Source organism: Lates calcarifer, linkage group LG21 (assembly GCF_001640805.2).
Source record: "Lates calcarifer isolate ASB-BC8 linkage group LG21, TLL_Latcal_v3, whole genome shotgun sequence".
Lineage (NCBI taxonomy): Eukaryota > Metazoa > Chordata > Actinopteri > Centropomidae > Lates > Lates calcarifer.
In genome coordinates, this window is record NC_066853.1 from 11,062,790 (window position 1) to 11,088,130 (window position 25,341).

General features: G+C 39.6%; 1 protein-coding gene across 1 annotated transcript in view; it reads right to left on the reverse strand.

Annotated features, from left to right (window-relative positions):
* grik4 (glutamate receptor, ionotropic, kainate 4) overlaps positions 1-25,341 on the reverse strand; it is a 262,394-nt gene that overhangs the window by 124,030 nt on the left and 113,023 nt on the right. Inside the window, 1 exon segment of the mRNA XM_051065501.1 lies at positions 13,734-13,867. Within this exon segment, the coding sequence (XP_050921458.1) occupies positions 13,734-13,815 (82 nt within the window). The 5' untranslated portion in view covers positions 13,816-13,867.

Consider the following 25,341-nt stretch of genomic DNA (forward strand, 5'->3'; position numbering starts at 1 on the left):
AAATGGGACCTCTTTCTTTATTATTCAGTCATTTTCTTTTGTTTGTCTGTTTTCAACTGACAGCTGCCTTGCAGCAGCCACAGTTTGTTTCTCTGATCTCACCATCACCATCCCTCATGACTGAAACTCTGTCCCTTGACCAGCATGAGTGGATTCAGACAAGTTGTAGCCATAGCATCATTGGTGAAGCCTGCTGCTGCCTGTGTCCTCACATCCAGACACATATTTGGTATGTAGTCTACCTGGAAGTGGGGACGAGCCAACTACAAGTCCCTCCCAGGGTTAGTTAGCCATTAGGCAAGCAGCCACCCCTTGCCTCCTGGAGAAGAGCCTGGTAAATTAACCATTAAAACATGGCAATAAATTTCAAATAAAACAGCAGGCAATGCCACAGATGTACACACGCATAAGATGATGGATGAGGGCATGTGTGCAGGTGAGCGCACACATACGTGTTAACACACAGTCACAGGTAGGTGCACGAGCAAACATACACACATCAGGCATCTGTGTAGCCAGAGGTGGTGCTCAAGGCAGCTGCCGATGGTTGTGCCAACTGACTGTAATGGCAGAGGGCCTGGCAACAGCTGGGGAGGGGGCTCTGAGGACTCGCCAAACTCTTCACTGTGAGTCATGATCAAAGATGTGGCATAATGGAGTGGGACTGGCAGAATGGGGTGTCATGGGAGGAAGTGTGTGGGAGAGGGGTCTCCATATGTGCATGTGTGTGAGTGCATGTGGATAATTTGCTCATGCAGGTATAAAATGGATGAATGAGGTAAGAAAGGCATTTGACACTGGGGCACAGGTACCAAATCATGTGCAAATTCACCACCTGGTTACATAGGAGGTTGCTACATTAACAGACTATATATATCTTAACTTTAACATTTTTTAACATTCCTCCTCCTTTTGACAGCGAGCTACCAACCAACAAATAAAAGTTCTTTTAACCAAATTTAGTAAACCACCAAAGAATTTTGAGTGGTTAGTTATGCTTCCTTCTCAACATTACTAATCCATTAAAAAACGATTACCAAGGAGACTACTTTTTGCAATTTTTTGCTGTCATTCTGTAGCCTGAAGCTACATTTCTTAAAAATGGCCTTGGCATTTTTATAATTGCAATAATTGAATGCACCCTGTATTTCTTAAATAGGAAGACATGGCTTGTTAAGGTTCTTGACTCGAACAGCTATTTTGAAAATGGTAGTATTTTAAATGTTTTAGACGACAATTTATCTATATACTGTCATGTCGCATCTTAAAAAAAAGAAGAAAAAAAAAAAAGAACAAAAAACCCTCAATTCTGGGTTTGTTTTGTCTGTCTATCAGATGTGGAACCAAAAATGATGTAGAAAAATATTAGACACTGGCCCAAAAATAGTTTTACACCACCCAGGACACCAAGGTGGCCCAGAGATTACAACACCCTCCTAGGTTCACACGACCCAGAGAGGGATAATGTCCCTGTTGTTGTCCTGGCTTGGATTTCTACCACTTGATCTGAGCAGTGGTATGAAGGGGGTTTGAACCCAGTGGGACAGAGTGAGCCTTTATGAACCTCCTTGCTGTCAGGTGAAAAGCAGCAGCTAGTGACTCCACATGTATTGGAGGAGGCACTTGACTGTCTTTACCCTCTGCAGGTCAACAGTGACAAACACCACAGTGCAAGAGGAACTGGCTAATCTGAATTAGGAGAAAAAAGGGGTGAAAATGAGAAGAAAAATGTGTACAAAATAAGAAAAAGGATTTACGCTTTACAGAGAAAGAATACAAATTTCCATCTAAGCCATCCCATAGCCCTCAGAGAATAAAGTGAGACAAGGAAATAGGAGAGAAAAAAACAACTGCTATGATAGGTCAATGAAACTTCCTGGCCATAGAACCAATGTTCTAATCTCAGCCATTACTGGTGTTTTTCTGCCGTAATCGACCAAATCCCATAGAAACTGTCTCTGATGATCCAAGCACACACCCATTAGCTTCAGCATAGCTGCCATCAATCTGGGCTATGGACCCATACATGCTTCCCTGCCTGTAAGAAAGACTTGCTTCTCTCTTGTACTGCAAGGACAATGTGTACATGTGCTGCAAGTGTGTGTGTGTGTGTGTGTGTATGACTGAAGCTTCTTATCTGGAATGAATTGGACAGGGACAGTTCTCTGTAATGGCAGCTATTTGTGATCTTCTTTACCCCTTAGCAACAGTGCTGGAAGAAGGACAAAGAAAAAGATATGGTCTTGGCTGTGTGTGCGTGTGTGTGTTTGGTTGTGTATGTACTTCTAGTTACTATATGTATGAATATGCCAGTAAGTGAACCTTTAAAACATGCCAACTGCAAAGCATGATGGGCAGTTGTGACAGATGTAACAATGTCATCATTATGTTCTGAATCATGACCAGTTTGACGAATTCTGACACTTTCATGTGTCCAAAGGATCATCAGAATCACACACAATCATTCTGCCTTCCTGTCCTACTATACTACTCTACCTATTGTTGCTTCCCATTTTATGGTAGTCATTACATAGATGCAAAGCAAAAAATAAAAAATAAAATGTGGGTGACCAGGACACAACATTTAGAAAACATTTAAAAATGGTTCATGGTTCAAATCTAGTTGCTATTGCAATTGCACAGCAGCAGCAAATTCTACGGGCTTTTAAACTGTCTAAATACAAGGCAACAAACAAACAAGGTGTAATTTCTCCATTAAATAACATTAAATACTGGTAAAAGACACTCCCTTGTTGTCACTGGTGGGACATTTTCCATTGTGTCTGTTTATAAATAGGAAATACAAATGCAATTTAGGATCAATATTCACTATTTCATACACAAATGCTGTCTTGTTACCCTAAAGTGCACATTATTGTAGTAATGATTTTTATGGTAATGACATCATGTGAAAATTAAACCACTGTACCAGTGTGTTCTTGAAATGTAGGCAATAAAGAATAATATAGGGACAAGGCTCTGCTTTTTCATTAGCAATGTTGTGGCCAACAAATGTATATACAGAACATATTGAAGCAGCTGCTGTAGCCATCAGAGCACAAAAACCTTATCACTGCACCAAAACAATCAGTTAAATGGGAAGACGTCAGGAAAGTTAAAGTTTAACAGCAATGTGTTTTTAAAATAACAAAACAAGATAGAGAGAACCAGGGAGAGAGAGGACAGGGACACAGAGAGAAAATGCCTGACCCCGGGAACACTTACATACTGTATATGCATGAGGCAGTATATGCATGTGTGTGTACCTGGGATTGATGTTGTGTTGTTCTGCCCTAATCAAAACCCAGTCAACAAAAGCTGTTTTTCCCTGTGAGCTGCCAAGAGATAATAGCTCTCCACAGGAGGAAAAACAGAGCATTTTCAGCATTTACAGCTATGTATTCATGAATCAAGGCAGAGGCAAAAGCACTGGCACAAGTTCATGGAGTCTGCATGGCTGGACGTGGCAACACATATTTAGTAATTCTGAGACCAAAGGTGTTAGTACAGCAGTGGTACACACGTGCTGCAGGTGTAAAATGGTTTAGAACAGTAGGGAATGAATTACAATAAGTGTTTGGTTGGCATCAATCATAACTAATCAAATCATCTACTCTAATTCCCTTTAAAAGCAAAGCTCTTTCCACAATGCACTGACTGTAATGGATGAGGAGAGTCAGGATCTGCCGCACAAAAACAGCTACTGCTAAGAGGAAATTGATGTCCTTGTCTGGGAGATGTAGCATCTTGAGGTGCAAATGTGGGATGAATAAAATAAACAATGGAAAAACCTCTTCCTGCCTCTTCCTGTAGAAAGTGCAAGGCTAAGTATTAAATGCTAGTTATTGTAGATTACATACTCAGCATGTGGCAGAAAAACAACTATAGCTCCCTGACGTAGGTACCTAATCATGCAGGCCTTAACAGGTAATCATAACATTATTATTACAAGTGGATTGTGAATTTTACAAGATGCCAGAGTAAAAAGGACAAAGCCTAGAAGCAGTATTCAGGACCACCTGTGAGCAATACAGGAATGTGTTGCTGAGGCAAGTGAAAAGGGACTTGGACAGGAGTGGGATGAAATGAATGCAAGGACTGATCATATCCATCTCATGCTGAGATAAAATGTCATATCAGTGTTTTTCGTCTGGATAAACAAGAATGAATCAAATGCTCTGACCTGCTGGACAAATGCGCCACCTATGTTTCTGAGATAAAATGTAAGGTAGAGAAAGAGAAACAATGGTTTCCTTCCTCATAAGGATAAAAAATTTTAAGTTTTTTTTTTTTTTTAAGTTTTTTTAAGTTTTACCACGATCCAGAGAGTTACAGATGTTTCTCCATTGCTGGTTTTATAGACTGGCATCAGTTTTTTGTTCCAGATAGATCCAGTGGAGAGGAGTACCAGGTTCAGGTTTAACAAGGTTCAATTTTTGTAAAGATATTACATAAATAATAATAATATTAATGATGACAAAAAATACTGAACATTAAACCATTTGAAGAGCACCCCACATTTAACACATCAATGCAGTTGTCACCATATCCTAAGTTTCACAAGCTGTATTTACTGTAGTGCTGTTGTGCATGACTGCATTTAACTGTGCACATATCCTATTATACCCACTGTGATCATTTCACTGCTATTATAACAAACTGGTATCGTAGCTTCAAAATACCTCACATTTGTTATGTTTATTTTACAAACAAATGTTATTATTGCTCTGAGTGATTATGGTAATGTGATCAAGCGATTTAAGTGTACAGTGGGAGTTAATACTCTTGTGTACATCCCAGATCACATCACTTCAATCATTCAGTGTAAAGAATTCATCTGCAGCCAAACATAATATTTAATGGATGATCCACAGGCTATAGGCTCATAAAAATAACATGAACGTTTACCTTATTCCATTTAAACTTCAGCCATGATGCTGCTGCACAATGCCCCAGTTATGACTTTAACTCTACACTACTGCAGGACTTTCACACTATCCTATATGAACTAAGCTCATGTCTTCCATCTCAGCATGTGGCAAGCTCCATTACACATCCACAAACATCACCCTGCTGCTTGTAATTGGTTGTTAATAATGTAAGAACCAATGTTTTCATGTTTGTGTGTGGCTGAGGATGATGGGAGCATTTTCTATGAGTGCATATAGAGTATGTGCACTCATAGCATGTGCATAGGCAAATGAGCAAACATTCATTTGAATTTGTCTTTATCAATCCCAGGGAGGATACATTAATTCAGGGGAGTGTGTTTTGTGTGTGTGTTGGGGTGTACGATTGAAACTAAGTACACATACTCCTCATGCCTGTGTGCTGTGACTTTATCAGATTTACTGAATAATTTATGTGGTAAGCTCAGGAGCAAAGTAGTGTGCATAATTGCATAACATCACTCCTATCTGCCATTCCTGCCATTAACTAAACGATTGGTCCCAGCACCTGCCCTGGTAATTAAAACCTTAGAGATTAATCATAAACTCTGCCCCTTTCAGTCGACGCCTGAAGTTGAGATTTGTCTCCTGATGTACATGGACTCAATTCTATGCAAACACATTATTGTCTATCAAAGGATCCCAAGCGCACATTTTCAAATTAGGTGACTGACTTTTGTGGAAAAATATCTTATGATAGTGAACATGGTTGCCTCCAGGCACACACACACACACACACACACACACTGTTCTGTAATTAAGCTCCTTTTTCTTTCTGATATGTCCTCATTACCTTTGCTGGCATCTGAGTGAAACAGATAGAACTGGGCAATTGGCTCTTGTAACAGGTGGTCACCTAAAAAGGGGTTTAGCTCAGATGTGCCCTGTAGCTTCAGGTCTGTGAGTACACATGTCTGATTGTCATTAACCTAATGACTCACACAGCACATGGCTGAGTAATTAAAAGCAGGGAGATTAATCATGAAGTCTCATCACGTGGCTCCTCAGTTGGATCATCAGTCTTTACTTTAGCCTCCATTCATAAGAAATGTGCTACCTTTGCTACAGAGGAACTAGGGCTACAATTCAAAGGACATTTCAAAGCAATGCAGTTACTTCCCTCACAGTTATTTACTCTCCTTCCCTCCCAACATGCTATCTCCTCTGCTCTTCCAGTAACAGTGAGTTAAATGAGTTCATAGATGCCAACTGAAGTCAGAGTGTATGAGGGCAGAATGAACCTGACTGGAGGCAAGGGCACAATGACTCACACATGGTGGTTCTAGCAGCCAGCCTGAATAAGTCACTGTGAGTGTAGACAGGGCTGAGCCAAGGGAATTGACAGTATGGTGCTCCTGACTTGTGGGTATTGGCTCAGCAGGGCTAATTACGCTATTAGACTCTACCTGTGGGCTTCAATTTCACTGATCAACCCTACATGCCCTTAGTGTCTGGACACACATACAGTATATATGTCTGTGCACATACATGAACAAATACAAGCACACACACAGAGCAGTGTGAAATTCTATAAATTCTATTCATATTAGAATATTTGTCAGTACATGATGCATGTTTAGTTCCAACATTCAGTACCAGGGAAAAAGACGAAGTGTGGTAGATGAGCATGTTTCCTAAACTGAGTATCCAGTTTGCCTAGACTTTATTATACCTTAACCATACTGTAGCTGGCATGCATGAATATTGATATGTTAACATTTTTGAAAAGTCTTTGATTAAGTGCCATGTCTGAGTCAAATCACACAAAATCATAAATCATCTAACCACAGGGGCAATTGTGGCTTTGTGTGTGTGTGATATACTGCTACAGGTGTTTATGGTCCTAGGTAGCTCACACAAATGCATATCTATCAGGATTTCCCCTATGGCTACAACTTAAAAACAGAGGGCTGGTGTTTAGAATAGAAAAGTCTTTACTGTCACTGTTCAAAACAATGAAATACTATTTAGCCCAGCTCTAGAATGACAGATACATATAAAAAGTCAAAAGAATAAAAACAATTAGATAAAAAATAATATATCAAAATATAGATGATATTTACAGTGATATATAAGATATGTACAGTGGTTTAGTGCAAAATGATAGAATGAATTGATGTGCATTTAACTGCCTGTGGGAAGAAGCTGTTTCTTAGTCTGTTAGTTTTAGTCCTGATTGTCCTGTATCTCTTCCCAGAGGCAGAGGGAAGAAGAGATGATGTCCAGGGTTAGTGGGGTCCTTTAAAATGCAAATGGCCTTCTTTTGAAGTCGGCAAGTGTGTATGTCTGTGAGGGGGGTAGTGTTGTGCCGATGGTACACTCTGCTGCGCTCACCACCCATCGCAGGTCCCTCCTGTTCTCTTCTGTGCAGCTGGTGAACCACACGGTGCAGCAGTAGGTCCGGAGCCTCTCTATAGCTGACCGAGGACAGAGGAATTTGAAGCTCTCTACCCTCTCTACCTCCTCGCCTTGTACACAGAGGGCAGAGTGCTCAATGCGCTTTGATTTCCTGAACTTCATTATTATTTCTTTGGTCTTTGTGATGTTAAGGTCCAGGTTATTTTAATGACACTATTCTGTCAGACACTGCACTTCCTCCCTCTAGGCTGTCTCATCGTTGTTTGATATCAGTCCTACTACAGTGGTATCATCAGCAAATTTGATGATGGTGGTGGTGGGGTGAATGGGGGAACAGTCATGTGAGAAGAGGGAGTAGAGGAGAGGGCTGAGGAGACAACCCTGTGGTGTGCCAGTGTTCAGGATGAGAGTGGATGAGATGTGATGTCCCATCCTGACGTTCTGTGGTCTATTGCTCAGGAAGACCAGTATCCATGTGCACAGTGAACTGCCTAAGCCCAGGTTTCTCAGTTTGTGAACCAGTTTGTGAGAGATAATTGTATTAAAAGCTGAGCTGAAGTCCACAAACAGCATTCTTACATAGTTGTTGTTCAACTGTATTTACTAAACAAAGGCCCCCTCCAGTGAGAAACACTACTTCATGCTCTGTGCGTTTTGCCTTCCTTACATCTGTCTCACCACAAACTGTATGCCACCCTGACTAACAGCTCCAGTGATGCCAGTCTTAGGAGGCTAGGTAAAAATGGTGCAGACACAGCCTCTGCTGCTGAGGAAGTGGAGCCAATTGAATTTAGCCCACCAAGAATCATCTATCGTGTTCTCCAACTGAGTGTGGAAAAGGGAGCAAAGAGGCAAAGAAAGATCTGTCTGACTTCTTCCTGTGGAGCTAGTCTGGTTGCTGCTCCCTCAGTACTCAGGGATGCTCTGTGAGTGTTTTTCAGAGTAAGGTAAAGGAATCTGAAAATTTTGTGTTTAACAAGCCTCAGGCTGGATCTTGTGCGGTGTGTGCAGGTTTCATACAGCGTGCATGCCTCAGTATTTACTTATGATACAAGTCTGAAGTTTTATTTTAAGTCAGAATGTTGTTGGTGCCAAACATGACTGGAGATTATTTACATAAATCAGTTGTTTGTCAGCTCAGGACATAACTTATGTGTCATTCCTGAATAGATGCAAACTTCATTATGTTATTTGTCATATGTAGCAGCAACATCTAATGCACTGTTGACAGTGTAAAAATGCAGCTAATTCCCTATGTTCTAATGTTGACAGTGTCCTAGTGTGACATTTAGTAAGAAATCAATACACGTTACCCTTTTGTACCAACAGAAATCTTAATACAACGTGTACCAATAAATGTCAAGAAAATAGTGACACTGAAATATTAACGTACTGCCTATTTTACACCTGAAAACTTCATAAAAAAGAATGTTTAAGTGAGTCTTCCTTATACTCTCTTTGATGACTGTTGGCCTTTTTTTCTGTTGTGCACTGTATTGATAGACAATAATGACTTTAGAAATCTCACTCAAAAATAGTTTGTTTAAATGCTAGGACTGTGCAAGGTATTCCTATTATGCAGGCAAACTTGCAAGATCTGACATGACACAATTAATGCAAACAATGATGAACATACAGTATGGCTTAGGTTGCTATGGCTGCAGGTTAACCAAGACACATTGTTACATTACTGTATTAATGTGCCAGAAGAGACTTAACAACCTGAGCAGTCAATACAAGAAACTGAAAGGTCAGTTTTTCTTTACTGAAGTGTGCTTAAACTTGATGGAGCATACATGTGAGAGATTGGACCTTCTGCAGTAACTATAAAACTGCAAGAAGACATGGGGCTGACCTAGAGCATGCTCTCCCAGCTGGCCTCTGAGCACATGGGGGATCACCAAGAGAGCTTGAGGAAGTTGCTGGGGAAAATAATGTATGGGTTTCTCAACCTATATCCTACTGCCACTGTGACCCTGACTAGAGAAAAATAAATAAATAACAGTTTCTTCTTGATCACATATTGTGAAGTAAAATTTAAAAATATTTAAAGCACATTTCACTTGTCTATTCAGAGGCATTGTAACACAATACAGCAAGACTGGAAGATTTTGGCTCTGCAAATCCATTATGAACAATAAAAAGTGCTGGTGCTGGTGATATTGTGTGTAGCCAGATTTCCATAACAATCAGCATTAATCCTTACTCTCTGGTTAAAAAGGGACCACACATGCTCTAAAAATTAAAACCAAAAAGGCTGCTCTCTATCACAGTATTACAGATAGCACATTAAGGTGAGCGAAAGGATATCTGCTGAGGGAATTTCACAGCACTTGAGTGAGCCAACACCCAGTGGGTGCCAACAGCTAAATTTAGTGTTGGTCTTATAGAGGGAGGCCTTCCCCGTGGTGAAACCCAATGCTAGGAAACATTCGGAAGGCTTCTGAGAGATAATGTGAGTGCCTGTCTGGATGAGCAGATCTACATGTCTAGATCTAGAGTGTATTATGAGTCACTATGAGAGTTATGAGAATTGGAATTCCTCATTGGTTGTGCTAAAGAGGCACTGAGATGTAAAAACAATGAAACTATTTTTTCAATCTTAGGGGATCACTTTACATCATTCTGCTCTGCTCCTGCTGCTCCTACTTTTCTTATTAAGTTCATTTCAATCAGGGCAGAAAAGCGATCCCTTTCCTATGAACCCTCCTACTGTCTTTGATTTACAAATAGAAGATAATTGGCTTTCATATAATGATACCGAACTGGACAGAGACAGTGTGTGGTGTGTGTGTGGTGTGTGTGTGTGTGGTGCATGAGGCGTTTTTGGAGTGAAAAGTGAGGGTAAGACTAAGTTGGCAGGATTGATGAATTTCACTCTTAACTGAAGGATCATGTGGTTTTCCTAGATTTTCACTCCCTGTATTAACAAAAACAGACATCAGCTCGTGGTAGTGATTATGCACGCTTGGAAGATGATTTCTCCAAGTTAGCTTAAGCAGCAGTTTGCCGGCTGCATGAAATTAGACAGCAGACACTCTTTCACTTAACTAATGAGGGAATACCACCCACAATAACAAGCTGCACCATATGGTACTGAACAGGCATTTTCATGTAATATTATGCAGGTTAAATGTTTTACTTACATACTGTGGTCCCATGTCTGGAGAGGTCTTTAAACAACATGTTCCTTCATGATAATATTTGTGAATTGATTTTACCAATGCACTGTATTGATAATTTCATTTGTGTTATTCTATTTGCTCTCATTTATTGAATTATACTTCTAATTGATTATTTCTTACACATTGTTCCATCGTTGCAACACAATATGCCATAACAGTCACCTATTATTTATACCAATCAGAATCCCTGTCAGATGGCATGTAGACCCAGCGTACATGCGACTGTCTGGCCAAACTAATTTGTAAACGAAAGTCCATTTTATACCACAGATTTGCAAACAACACAGCAGAGACAAAGAGAAGTTCCTCAGTTCACTTACACTGAGCTGGCTGCTGGCTGCTGGCTGGTCCTGGAGGGGAATGTGGCAGGGGTGGGAGGTTGTTTTTGGCCCTGATACATTCAGAGAAGGCCAGACAGTGACATTATGCCAGCCAGGCAGGACTCAAGGGACAGCCATGTTAAATACCATCTCCTGGAGCGCAAATGGCAGGCAGTTTGTGGTGGTGTTTGGGGGTATGTGTTTGTTTGCATGCCTTAGTGTGCTTTGAAATGTTTGTGTGTGTGTGTGTGTGTGTGTGTGTGTGCTTGTGCATATCTATGCCTTGTACTGCCTTATGCATAAATACACAAACACAAACACACACACAGGCAGGGCACACGCAGACACATACTGACACTGGCAAAGTGACTTGTGCTGTGCACAGATGACATTAGAAGAAAAGGAAAAACAGGCCAAGCACCTAATTATCCATCAGCAATGCAACACCACTGAGATAAACATAAACCACCATCACTGCAGAGGTGCTTTTGTACAGTCAGGTGGAGGGCAGTAGAGAATCCAGAAAGCAGAGACATAGCGCTGTTAGTCCTTTATCCAACAATATTCACAAAGAAAGAATGATTTGTTCTAAGGTCATGTTGATACAGTAAACTCTGAAGCTGTGTTGTTTTCAAAATACTGAGGATTATTGGGGGCATCATGTGCCAAACCACCAAACACATTCTGCAAACTATGCTTGGCAGGGCTGTGAGACAGGAAGCAGACAGGAGAGAAAACTGGTGAGTGATACAAAAAATGTTCAAAAATGAGAAATGCTGGTACTGTTCAAAGATGACAGTTTGAACGGACTCAGTTTGTCGAGGTTTAAAATACTGGGAGGATAAAAAGACTTATTTCTCTCTAACAGAAGGATAAGCAAACTGAGAGGAGAAAGATCAGAAGGAGGCTGTATTTAAGTTCCAATATGCCTTTATGAGCCTGTAAAACTGGGACCTTTTCTCAGTTAAACTAAACCATTTTTTCATAATTACTGGAACTCATTTTTCCAGGAAATATGCACTGTAGTTTTATCACGTTGAGAGCTGATTCATCACACCAGAAAAGACTAGTTTTTACAAAGGCAAACTATTTGTTTTTTTTTTAAAGTCTTTCCTTTTGTTTTCTACAATTATCACTGCAGTTATGCTCCGTCTCAGGAAACGTTCACATTTTCAGTGTGCTGTTTGGGTTTGCTTGATGGTTTAATAGCCTTATAATGATCACATAGGGATTTGTATACAGCTTTTGTGTTATTAACTTCTCCCCTTTTCCCCCGACAAGAAATCTCACTCTCAGCTGTTTCTGAAAGTTGACAACCATGCTAGAAATTTAAAGCCAGCCACTGAGAGACCATGAAGGGAGCACAGTCTGTGAGCTGTAGAATCAATCTCATTCTCAATCTCTATCTTTTACCTCTACTTCCCATCTGTGTCTATATACAGTACACATACACACACACACTTGCACACACAGTTTCCCATCTAAGACAAGAGGTCTATGCATAAATGAAGAGACAGTCAGTCAAACTTTTGGTAGACAGGGAGCTAGTGACAGGGAGTCAGAGACCTGCTGACTGTAAGAGAATAATAACAGGAAGGAACAACTCCCATTGGTTACCAGTGGACTCTGGCAGGTTATGAGACTTTTGAACCATGCCCTCAAATGCAAAGTCTAGTCAGTTTCAACCTTGGTCCGCCTGATCTGCCACTATTTCCTGAAGCTGAATATCACAATGGTTTCCGCTCAACTTTGTTTCTTATGCTTAAGCTGCTTGCAAAGCAGTCATTAATCAAGGTCCAAATTATACTAGTCATACTGTATATAAAATAGTCTAGTGAATGAAACTCAACTCACAATATATGCTATAATAGTATCATGTGTCAATGTGAAAAACAGCATACTGTTTTTTAACATCTCGGTTGAAGCTAATATTAGGCTAAGGTCAGGTTACGAGTAGTACTTGAGTCAGACTAAGATCGTGGTTATGGTTCCATATTTAACAGATTTGTGGCAAACAGACAAGACAGAAAGACAGACTAAGATTGCACTACTAGTAAAAATATATTAGCATCTATTAGGTGTTTGATGAAAAGGTGTTGTCATAATCTTGTCATTAATTAAATGAGAGTGAAACATGAAAACCTTACAACTAATTAAAAAGTGAGTTACACAGAGCTCCACTGAATTATCATATCCAAACCACACAGTCTTTTAAGTGAAACTTGTTAGATATAAAGAAAATTGATTACATTACCATGTTGAGTCTATGAGATAACAGGATGTTTTCAGCTAATTATTGTTTTATTTAAAGTCAAAGCTGTACTGTTATATATGAATGAATATGCAGTAAAAAAAAATATGCACAATATATTATGACACTTCATCCAGCCATCCTCCATCCTGAGATATAACAAACAGGTAATTGTCGCGTAACCTAAAAATGATTGATGAGTTTTATCTCTGCAACACTACATGAACATATTATGGAGCATTTATTGTCTAGGCTTGGTCGAGAGTATTTCAGAACTGACTGGTGCTGTGTTATATCCACACATTACTTTTTTTGTCTGTTGTGTGACTGGGGAAACATTGGTAATCTCAATTTTATGATTGAATTTCTTCAGCCAATTTTCTCAAAAAAGCCTGTGAAGTTAGACTGTACTTTCAAATTGACCTGACATGTCAATGGTAATTTCAGTTAAACTCAAACTCAATAATTAAAATGTTGAAATTCATTCATTCACTGATTTTTCAATTAATATGAAACAGAAAATCCTTTTATCCCTATGAATTTTCTGCAAGTGTGCGTTGTAGAAACCCAGGACCAATAAGAAAGAAGACTTCTAGGGTCAACATGTGTAAGCAGCAGTTTGTCACTGTCAGTAGGCTGTACATTATTGCGATTTAATCTTAAAATTTACCTATTCTGAAGGAGAGCGGGCCACCAGAGGTGCTTCTCACCCACATGGCTAAGAAGAGCAGAAGCGCCCAGGCTGTGAGCATCTTCTATGACTCCTCATGGGTCCTGCCCCGGGGGTGCCCCTGTCACAGCCACCTGAAAAATACACAGACGAGAGCACACTGTTTATACATCAACCAACATCAAGAAGGACACATAAGTCAAAACTGTGCAGCATACTGATAAACCTACAGACATATAGCACTCTCTCCCTCTCTCTTTTGCTTTCTGTATCTATCTCTCTTGTTGCATGCTGGAAGTCTGTTAGTGTGAGTGTGAAACTGCTGCTAAGTGAATCTGAGGCCCATGGGACTTTTGACAACTTTTCTTCCCTCATTTCGATTTTTTTTTCCATATTATTGGGTAGGAGTGAATTTGCTTCTTGGGGTTTAGTTGTTTTTGTCAGAGATGGAAAGATGTTATTCTCCAAGGTACCTTAGTTTTTCCTGCATGGAGCCAAAACACAAATAATGTGACTTATGACTTGCATGCCATTGCAAGTGTGCTCTATTTGGACCCAAAATTATCCCCAACTTTATTTGTAGACCCTTGCCTTGAACATGAGTCTAAAGAGCCCTCTTCTCTTCATCTGTTTGTTATCTTGTTTAAGGGTGCTTCAGTGATGATAATTTGGGAGTGGCATTGCTCTTTCGCCACCTCTACCCAGATTTCAATCACAGGCTGCTTTTCCAACCTTTAGGCCTCCATTGTCCTAGTGTCTATACTGAGGTAGGTAATACAATCCTTCCCAATCCTACATGTACTTCTAACACATGCACTTCTAATTTTTGGGGGCTTTTCACCATTATTTTGACAGGACAGTGGAGAGGAGACAGGGAGAGAGAGTGGGGGAATGACACGCAGTAAAGATCCAGCCAAACCGGGAGTTGATGTGGGGACCAGCTGCTCAGGGCACTTAGGCCCATGTGGTACGCACCCCAACCATTCGGCTATGGGGGTGCCCCCAACTTCTAACACACTTTTAAGCTGTAATGTCCTTACTGCTAGGCTGCAGGCTGGTTATGACAACCAGTCATATGTGTCTCTCATGTATGAATAAGGCTGTTGTTGGCGCTGCTGTGTTCATACTCTGTGGTGTCCTCCATGCCCTCTATTTCTCCGGGCACCTCTCTTCTGTTTAGCAGCGTCAGACTCTGATCTGCTCTTGTGGGTTATTCAGTAATGTTGATGGGTCATTGTTTGACTTTTATTTGAGTAAACCAATGTGACAGCAGCCTCTCATTCACTCAAGGCGAAGGACTGCAGAAAACAGTCGTCCCCCCCGCCCCCTTTTTTCTTCATTGTAAAAGTGGTCGACCGATAGGGGGAAACAGACTGCACAAAAATGCTAGATAGGAGCCCAAATCTGGTTGCCCAAGACCACAGGGCAACTGTTGGTTGAGCTCTAGTTCCAAATTTAACAAACATATCAGATCATGTGCTTCTTTGCATTCATGCTCTTCTTAACAAAAGGGAGAAAGTTCACCTAAAAAACATGTTACTTCTTTCAAAAAGGCATCTGAGACTTAAAATGCTGAAAGATACCACACAGCACAATATATATGTAAGAAGTATGAATATGATAATGTGTCCTGTGTGTCATTTCATTACTTTCTATTTTCACTGATTTTTCTTCTGTTTATTTATTTCAGTAATACAATCACGAGTTTAAAAACAAAGAGTTAAAACATTAATGGTGGGAGGGAAAAATAAAAGGAGCTGTGGGTGCAGAGATGATAAATCAGACAGAAGTTGGTTCTAGATCTCCTTCAATAGACCCACAGAAATGAGGATAATAAGGTACACTGGGGCCTTAGGAGGAGGTACATTATGTTCTTAGTCATGGGAAGAGTTTAAGTGCAGGAGAAGCTGGGCCTGTATTTATTGCAGATTTCAGAGTGGAAAATCAGTCCCCCTGTATTTGGTCTTACTTTTAGTAGTAATATAGAAGCATCTTAACCATAAACTGAAAAAATTACTGTCCTCTAAGATTTAGAGGAGCCATTAGGAGTTCCAAACAGTGACAGAACAAACATGCAAACATAGTCCACGTGTGAAAATATAAGGAATGTTTAATTTATAGGAACAAGCTTCTTCAAACACAATGATTGGATTGAATCTTTTGATGGATTTGTTCATGTTCAGGATAATTACAAACCTGGACCTACTTCTCAGAGTTCATTCACGCTTAACTGAAAACAATGAAATAGAGCTACAGCATTTGGATGATTTGTCCGTAGTTCTGATTCCACATTCAATATTTTCACATCATTAAAATGAGGTAGGCCAAGAATTATACAAAAGAAAAAATAGAAACAATTAAACATTTATTGGTTTTGCATTAATTATCCCTGAAACTGTGGTCAAATTCCAGGAGAGCATGACATACAGGTTTGGTCAACCATTAGAGCAGACCAACACTGCCATAACTGACAGTTTTATACTGTTTTATAATAATATATCAAATGATAACATCAAAACAAAGTAATAAATAGTAATACTAAGTGCTCAGTACCAAACAATAAACAGACACAGTTAGCAAACTAGCTGGTGAACATAGTGGAGAATTTAGGAGCTAAAGAGCCAGATATTCCCCTAAAGAGCTGGTAGGGACCAAAAATGGAGCTAAAAGAGTGTCAGTATTGAACCTATATTTGCCAGGTGGACAGTAACATGACTCCAAATGAATGACAATGTTGCTCAGTAACTGCTGGATGTATTAATAAGTAAATATTCATTTAAAAGGTCAATGGTATGTCACTGTTCTGTTGTGTTCACAACTTGTTTACGCTAACCCCAACTGTATTATTACCTCTGCCAAGGACCATCTGCTTTCACCACTGTCTGTTTGTTGGTTTCCTCGCAAAACCTACTGAACCAATTTACACTAATCTTTGTGTAGATCCAGTTAAATATACAGATATTACAAATGAATTATTTATGTGATCAGACTACTTCCTTTTTCCTTTTATTTTTATTGTTTAAGAGCTAGACAGACACGTGTAGGACTGTTTGGCCTTGGTGGAGGTATGTGCACTTCTGAGTGCCATTCAAGTTTTTACCTCTGTACAATTACAGGACAGTGTCATGTATGAAACATTTCTGTGTAATGTGCTTCATTTCTACTGCAGTCTAGCTTTACTGTGACTCAGTCTGGCAGTGCCGACTGTGCTGATTGCACACCAGAACAAGTAAGGAAAACCACATGGTGCCATCATTAATTTCATAACATGATTCTGAGTGTAAAACGGTGAAACAGTGATGCCATTTGTGATATGTTTAGTCCTATTTCAACTAATCTTGATTCACTGAGGTGATTCTTACATGCTTGATAGATGCAAGTCCTCTTTTCATCAAGGTTAGACTGCAAAGTAGGTAGGTGGTTCTGATAAGCAGGGATAGAGGGCAGTGTCTTTTCTTTTTTGTGTTTTATATTCTTGATCAAGCTACAGAGAATCTGCTATCAAGTTGAAAGGGGTCGGTGACAAGGTCAGTGCAACCAGAGTGACTATACTGTACTGGAGAGTAGACTGGACCTGTATTAAAGACCTTGCTTTGGACAGGACAAACACAGACCCTCTTTAGACTCATCCTCCCAAATATAGAGAGCCAATTTGATCTGTTAGGTGGCTGGAGGACAAAGCATCCAAATGTCAGACAGTACACCTGTGAAGATGGCAGACAGGAAGATTAGTTCAGCCTGTCTGAATAGACCATGGATTCTATTTTCATACAGGCACAAAGCCAGCAGAGGTGCAAATGCAGCCACAAAGTCATTTTCATTGGGAAGAAGTCCACTGTTTTGTGTTTGCACCTGTTTGGTTATTTCCAAAATGTTGGCGCATTTGTTTCCAGAGGTAGTGGGTGGTCTCTGGATTTGTGGTACTGTTTTAGAGTCTCAGCTGGTCAGATGGACTTCACAAAAGCACAAAAATCAAAGAGTGGAGTATGAAGACTCAGTGGAGGTCTTGCAAAAACAAGTGGCTGTAGCACTATAGTGCTGAGGAGAATTTACTACAAGGCAGGGAACAGAACAGAGGAATTCAACCTTTTATGAGCTGCACAAAAGTTTTTGTGGGCAACTGCTTGGTTTTGTTTAATTTCATTTTTTTAATGTCCTCACAGGTTTTAGTGTGTTCTTCTGCTAACGTGTAATCTATGTGATATAACACTGAGGTGAATCTCAGCAGCAGGTTGGTAGCACAGATGATGTCATAAGCTTAGCAGAAAACCTATTCTGTTTTGATGAACATGACTGAGCATTTCTCTATATCTCTTGAATCATTTGTCTGTCAGAACAAAATGCATTTGATGTCAGTCATGTTCTTTGAAGCTAGAATCCTTGTAATAAATGGACCAAATGCTTTATCAGCAAATAGATCTACAGCTAAAGCAGCAACCCATGTGATGATTGTGCCCGGATAATGTCTGAACTGAAGCTGTTCATAACAAATAGTTCCTCTGGATGGTTTATTTTGTTAACATAATTTCATCAAGACTCTGTCTTTTGGGTCACCAGTTTAGATTTGTGGATGTATATGGGGAAATGAAGAAATGTACTCTGCTCCGTGCATGTGTCCTGCATACTCTGTGTCTGCCTCACAGATAAATATTTGACAGATTTTTCTGGCAGTGGAAATTATTTCAGTATTAATGACCCACATTGGCAAGAGGAAATCAAACCCCAAAGCTCTACAGTGTGAACACCAAAGAACCAATATTGTGAAAAATGTGTTTACATCAGGTTTTCTTCAATCTCATCTGCCTACTGTTTATTTTGTTGGCATTTAGGTAATGTTTGGCAGCTCACTGTCTGTGATGGGCAATAAGATGGATCCTGTGAGTTCTCAGACTACCTTACTAACTTATTACTCAGAAGACGGCCTGGGGAACAGTTGGATAGGACTGTCAACACATCAAGATCATTTCACAGACCTTCCTAGGAAAACTATGCAAATAACAGCTGTCAAAAGTCTTCCCCGGAGGTTCTCAGAAAAGGAGAAAAACAGAAAACAGCTTAAAATGAGAGGCCTGTTCCAAAATTAATTGAGTACTGAAAATTCCTTGCAGCTTATATTGTTATGCACACATGGGGATTACTGCATTTATTGTTCAATTAGCCTGACTCTAGAGCAGTGTGTTTTAAACAATGTAAAATACGTTCATACAACTAACAGCTGATAACCCAGGGTACATGTTTTAGTACAGCAACACAGGAAAGAGTCAACTAGAACAGACAGATTTCTTGAAGCATCATGTTTGATGGACTCAGATGGTACATCTCTGAGATAGCAGCTGAAAGCTTTACCACTTCTACAAATAGGACACTATTTCTCTTACTGTACTGGGAGCTAAAAGAAAGCATACACAAAGCTGATTCAGTACCCTTGAAAGTAACTATAGCAAATCAATGTCAATCATAGCTCAGATATGTAGCAGCAGCCTTCACAGGCTAAATCATCACTGAGTGGAGACAAGAGCCTTGGCAGGCTTTAGACTGATAGTCAATGCAATCTGTAACACTAATGGCTCTTCAGTGAGATCAGCTTGTTTGTGTTGTGAGTTCATCACAATTCCCAATACACTCAATATAAGGGTAAAATGAAAATTGAGTTGAATGATTACCCTTATTTTACAACTCTCCTGAATCTATGATATCAACCTGTGTTTAGCCTCTGATCTCAGAAACACAAACAAAAATTGATGTAGAGCTCTGCTACTGTATTGCAACCACACTGTAGCAGAACTGCCTGAATTTCACACTAGCCCTTTAAAACATGGGTTATGTTTGGGAGATAAATGAGTAAAATCTGTGAGTCCAAGAAGCAAAAAAACACAAGTAAACAGTGAAGCAGTGAAACGAATGAGAGGTCAGGACATCCAGGAGAGAGGAGATAAACTGTTACCTTGGTAACCTCGGGCGTAAATATTACTTCCATAAATTTCTAACATGTGTCGGTATAGACTTTATATGTAGCTATCTGTGTTGAAAACCAACAGAGAGCCAACTGACCAAGTGTGTTTGATTCATGATTTATTATGATTTGCTGAATTTTCTCCTGTTTTGTGCTGGAATGTGGAATTTCCAGATCTCCTCACTTAGTTTCCTTTAGGCTTTCTTTCCCAAATGTTCTTCTTCTTTAAACTCACTTCATTCGAGCCTGAAGTCCAAACATCCCCACCACCAATTTATTTGACTATTGTATTTCCCTGTGAGGTAACTGCATCCCACCTAACAGCTAAAAATAAACATTAGATGCTAGATTTGGACTGGCCACTGCTGCAGATATTTTTAGTCCTCATGACACTAACCCATTGGACAGAAACCTTGCAACAATATGAAGCTGTGATGATTCTTCCTGAGCATCAAAATCTACAACAACTTTGAAGTCCTAATGCAGAGACTGGATTGTGGAGGAATGAAGAGAACAAAAGCACAGATTACCTTTACTGTGAGTTGGGATGAATAGGTAGACAGACAGGCAGTCGTACTATATAGAGTTGTACCCACTGCATTTTCAGTATAAGCCTCCTCTGAATACTGAATAGACAGAGGATCATGAAATAAAATACTGGCTATTGTAACTCTCCTTTTGTTTCTTTGCTCACAGAAAAGCCAGCACAGGCTGAGATGGAGAGATGAAATCAGAGAAAAGAAGACTGCAGTGTAATCATAGCTGTTCTCAACAGGGTTTTGAAAATAGTGCAAAGGTTTCAGATGTAGTATTCAGTATAATAATGACATATTGTAATTTCTTTCAAAATAAGGAAAGCAAGTCATTCGCTGTCAAGATTTTATTAGACGTTTATTGGAATATGGTGAAGGGGCCTAAGAACTGAGATGATGAGGAGAGGAAAATCTACTAAAATCTACTGACAGGGTTCACTGAAAAATGTGATAATAATGTTGCTCCATGTTCATTTGATGTGTAAGCAGGCAACTGTTTGCTAACACATTAGCCATGGACAAAACTTGTTTTTACACTCTTTCTTCCCCCAAGTAGCTAAGAGTCAATTAATACTCAAAATATGTAATTAGCTGCAGAGAGCGACAAAATATATCTTCAAAATTAATGTTTTAGTGCAGCTAGTGCCATAAATGAAGAACTGTAACGATAAGCAAAAGACTCAGATAAATAGGTTAGAGATGGTAATAATTATGTAGGGATTGGTTGAATTTACATTAATTCTTTCAGCTGAAAGACTGCAAAATATTGGAGGGACTGATAAAGGAGGTTTTCTGGTTTGGAAGAAAACAACACATTTACACTACATTCAAGAATGTTTTGGTAAGTCTTCCTTTTCACAAATTATTAATATGCCTTTCACCAGTAGCTGGTCCCAGCCTGTCCAATAAATAAAATACACACACACACATACACACACACATACACAGAGGCATTTTTGCCTAAATCCCACTGTCATAAAAGCAACTGGGTGACACCAACAGTCTTGCAGCACAAACTGCTGTTAAGTATCAGTGTCATACTTGACAAATAGGCCTTTGTATCTATCCTGCGTGTGGAGGAAAACAGACACTCTGAGGTAATAAAGCAATTTTTCCTCAATCTCATTCTCAATTCTCAACCTGCTGCCCTCGGTCTTGTCTGTGTGACTGTGAAATGTGTATGTACAGTATATTATATATTTGCATCTCTAGATCTCTAAACTACTTTAAAAAGAAATAAAAGCATTTATATTGTAGTCATCAAACTACTGTCCTATATGACACATCTACAAGCACACTCCCGCAGATTAAATCCTCACACATTATTAGAAAGCATATGGTTTTTGGCTGCGAGTTGTGATACGCTATTGGAGCAGTAAGATGTACAAATATAGTGGCCATGTTTTATTACAGGTGGGCATTCAGATCAGGGCAGGAGTTAACTAATATGAAGGGAGAGCAGCTCTGGCTTCTGAGGGGCGTAGAAGGCTATAAATACAGCAGTTTCTACTCTGACCCTCACTTCACACGCACTGATGGGGGTAATGGCTCACTGACTGACTAGCTGGCACCAAGGCTGACCTTAAATATTAATCACGTTGACTGTCTGGCAACAGCGCCAGTTCACTCTGCATCCCATGACACCGGTCAGGTGTTAACACTGATTCTCTTCTCAAACGTTTGCAAAAACTGCATTGTGGAAAAATACTGTGAGAATTCAATAAAAAGAATGATTGATTATCTTTTCATTCAGAGGGAACTGCCCGCATGAATAATCTGGTCCAACAATAAAATTATTTTATAGTCTCTTTCCTGAATTAATCATCCAACAGGATCATGTTGGGGCACTTACAACTTTTTAAAGTTTTATTATTTCAAATCTATCCCAAACTCTTATTTAGCCCAGTCAACAAATTACCACTCCACATCCAATAAGACCATCCTGTCAGACAATACAATAAGAGGTCTCAGCTTGGTTTGACAATCAAGATGTTGAGGTTGTCTGCACTGTGTCAACGGGGCAAGATGAAGAAGATCAACGATTGACAGAACAGGATGGTCTGACAGCTGTTTGACTTGCCTGTCAGAGCAACAGTTTACACAATCCAAATATCAAAACTGTCAATCACACATCAAACGTTGTGTAATTCAATTGCAAACTGCCCATTAAAGCTGACAGTTTGAACCAAAGGCAAGTCAGATGCATAATAAGACTCATATATTTGCATATATTCATGTACTGTTGCATTGGGAGTCTCAGAACTGGCACAAAAGCAACTTGTAGATGGAAATAAGTGATGTGTGACCGATGTTCAAGAAGGTTTGAGAGACTGTCACAAGCTGCAGAAAATGAATATGCATGTGGTATGTGTACTCCTCGGGTGAATATTTGCAGTGAGTTCAAAGCGAATGTCTGTCTGTCTGTTTGAAATGTCTAGACATGAGAGAAAACAATGAACTGCACAAAGAAGAAGTATTTGTGGATGGAAAATATCGGTTACAGCTCCATTGTTCATTTCTCTGAAACAACCTGAGAGGTTTTGCTTCAGAATGAACTGGACCGTTGCAGCCAGCATGATGCTCACCAGCATCTCCCAGCAGTAAACACACATTTTATTAACGCCAAATCTCAGCATGCTCTCTGTCAGGGGCAATACCAGGCTGATGGAAACCGGTCTGTTGCTGCGACAGCTCATGAAATACAATCAGGATATCTAAGAGTAGTAAGTCCAAGAAAACCAGGCTTATAGCACACTAATCTAAGAGGCTTCCTAAAATCTGCTGACTGGGGAGGAGTCCAGGGCATTTGTAGACTTTGCAGAGGTGGTTTATTTGGCAATATTTTAGCAAAGACTTGAAAAACACTTTGTGAGTTTTTCTATGTTGTTCTGAAGTTTTTAAAGTGATTCCCTGAACAGTAACTGTACCAGAACTGGCTCCCACCTTTGAAAGGCCCACTCTCCCAGAAGCACAGACTTTTTGTCCAACATTTTAAGCTGAACACAAACAGAACAATAAGACAGTAGACTTTGGGGGTCTAGAAAAAGAGAAACAAGCGGACAAGAGATGTAATGCAGATATGATATACTAGGAGGAAAAAACACAGTAGCTTATGTTACCTTGCATGATTTTCAAAGTATGGCTTGCCCCTCCATTTTTTGCTGGGCTTATACATTTTGTATCACAATGTGTGTACAAGTGTCCCTGATGTCTTCACCTGAAGCACAGGCAACTATTGTTCTGTCTGTCACTACACTTGCTATCTTTGTTACAGTAGCTGAATCAGCCTTGCCATCCTGCAGCTCTGGGTTACATCAGCACTTCCAGCTTACCAAGAGAGAGCATGTGCAAGTACTACAGCAAAGCAACTGACTGACCAATCAGCAAACATTATTAATTCATTTTCCATACCGCTACTCAAAATCAGGAAAGAACTGGAGTCTTACTCAGCATGTAAGTCTAACATTGAATTAATAGGCATAGACAAACACACTCATATTCACTGCTTGCAGTCTCAAAGTCACCTCATTTGCATGTTTGTAACTGTGGGAGGCAAACAGGGGGGAGCCCTGGACCATCTTGTTCTACAGAACATAACCATATCTAGATTTAATGCATAGATGACACAGACACAGTCAGATGTACGATAATTAAGTAGTCCAGAGCTCCCATTTACAGTGTCATATTGCACTACACTCTCATTTGCACGTTATGACTGTCAACTTGGCCTACAAGAAGCTGACATTAAATACACAAACATATTATTTACACCCAGGTATGGAACTCAACATGTGGATCATTTCAAAAAGTCAGGGAAAACAGAACTGTGCATCAATAAAATCTGCCTGGAAATAGAAAATGAATCTCAAAGCAGTGTGAAGATGGGAAGAAATGTGAGTTGTAATGAAAGATTAATAAAGTGAAAATACAACAAACACTGATGCAATGACCTTCAAAGGTACAGGGGCAGAAAAAAGGCTTAGTAAAGAATGATCTCAGGTGGGCCCAGTCCATTAATATTTAATAGCATTTTGAGAGCAGGTTTGAAACTTTTTTTTTTTTTCACCAGGCTGTTTTGGAAGTTAGGGATTTAGCAATAAATGGCTATGATGACAGGGGTAAAGTGGAATCATCCCAAAAGGACAGTAATTTGAAGTTCTAATTAAATGATGATCTGAGATATTTGTGTTAAATTGCAGGCTGAAAAGTCTCCAGGTTCAATAATCTCCTCACATAAATAAAGTGTCAAAGTGAGCACAGCCCTCAGGCTATTTAAACACTGCTAGTGTTCCCCTTAGTGGGCAAATTACTGCAACTTCAGGCCTGTCAACATCGTATTCAAACTCACTGTGGTGATACTGCAAGAACAGTTCATTTGTTATTAATTATTACAAGAACATGTTGACAAGCTGTCATTACTGTATGTGTACCATATGATCACCCCATCAACCCTGTGCAACAGTGAATTCATACATTCTTCATAGTCTGCAAGGATGGTCCACCTTAGGCAGTAAGATGACAAATTTACGAGAGGAGAGGAGAGGAGAGGCGAGGAGAGGAAAGGAGAGGAGTGGAGACAGAATGAGACAAGACGAGAGATGGCAGGGAGATCAGGAGAAAGCTATCAAGAGCATCCTTCTATTTTCCCTTGCTCGCTTACTGCCAGTCACCACCACAGGTAGATGGGAGTGACTCAGGCAGGTAACAAATTGCTAATCGATAGCTATCTCTATGGGGGGAAACTTACAAACATTTTTAGATGATGCAGGATGCCAGAACATCTATATCAACAGAGGTGTAATCCATGCTATCTTTGAATTCACTAGGATTTAAACTTTTCATCACAGTGAATACTATTTTTTGATGTGTTGTATTGTGTGTCCACCTTAAAGTAAGAAAGGAGAACATGAAAAATATTAAATATTTTATTTAAATCAGATGGTTCTGAGACAAATTAGAACATTTTTGCTGGCTACAGCTATTTATTTCTTTGTATGCTGTAGTTGCTACGCTTTTGCTCATTTAAATTTTCTAGCATGGAGAAAAAAATGGACAAAAACCTTTTATTACAGGATTTTAAATAAATTAAAGTAATTAATAAATTAAAACAAGATTTTCTGAT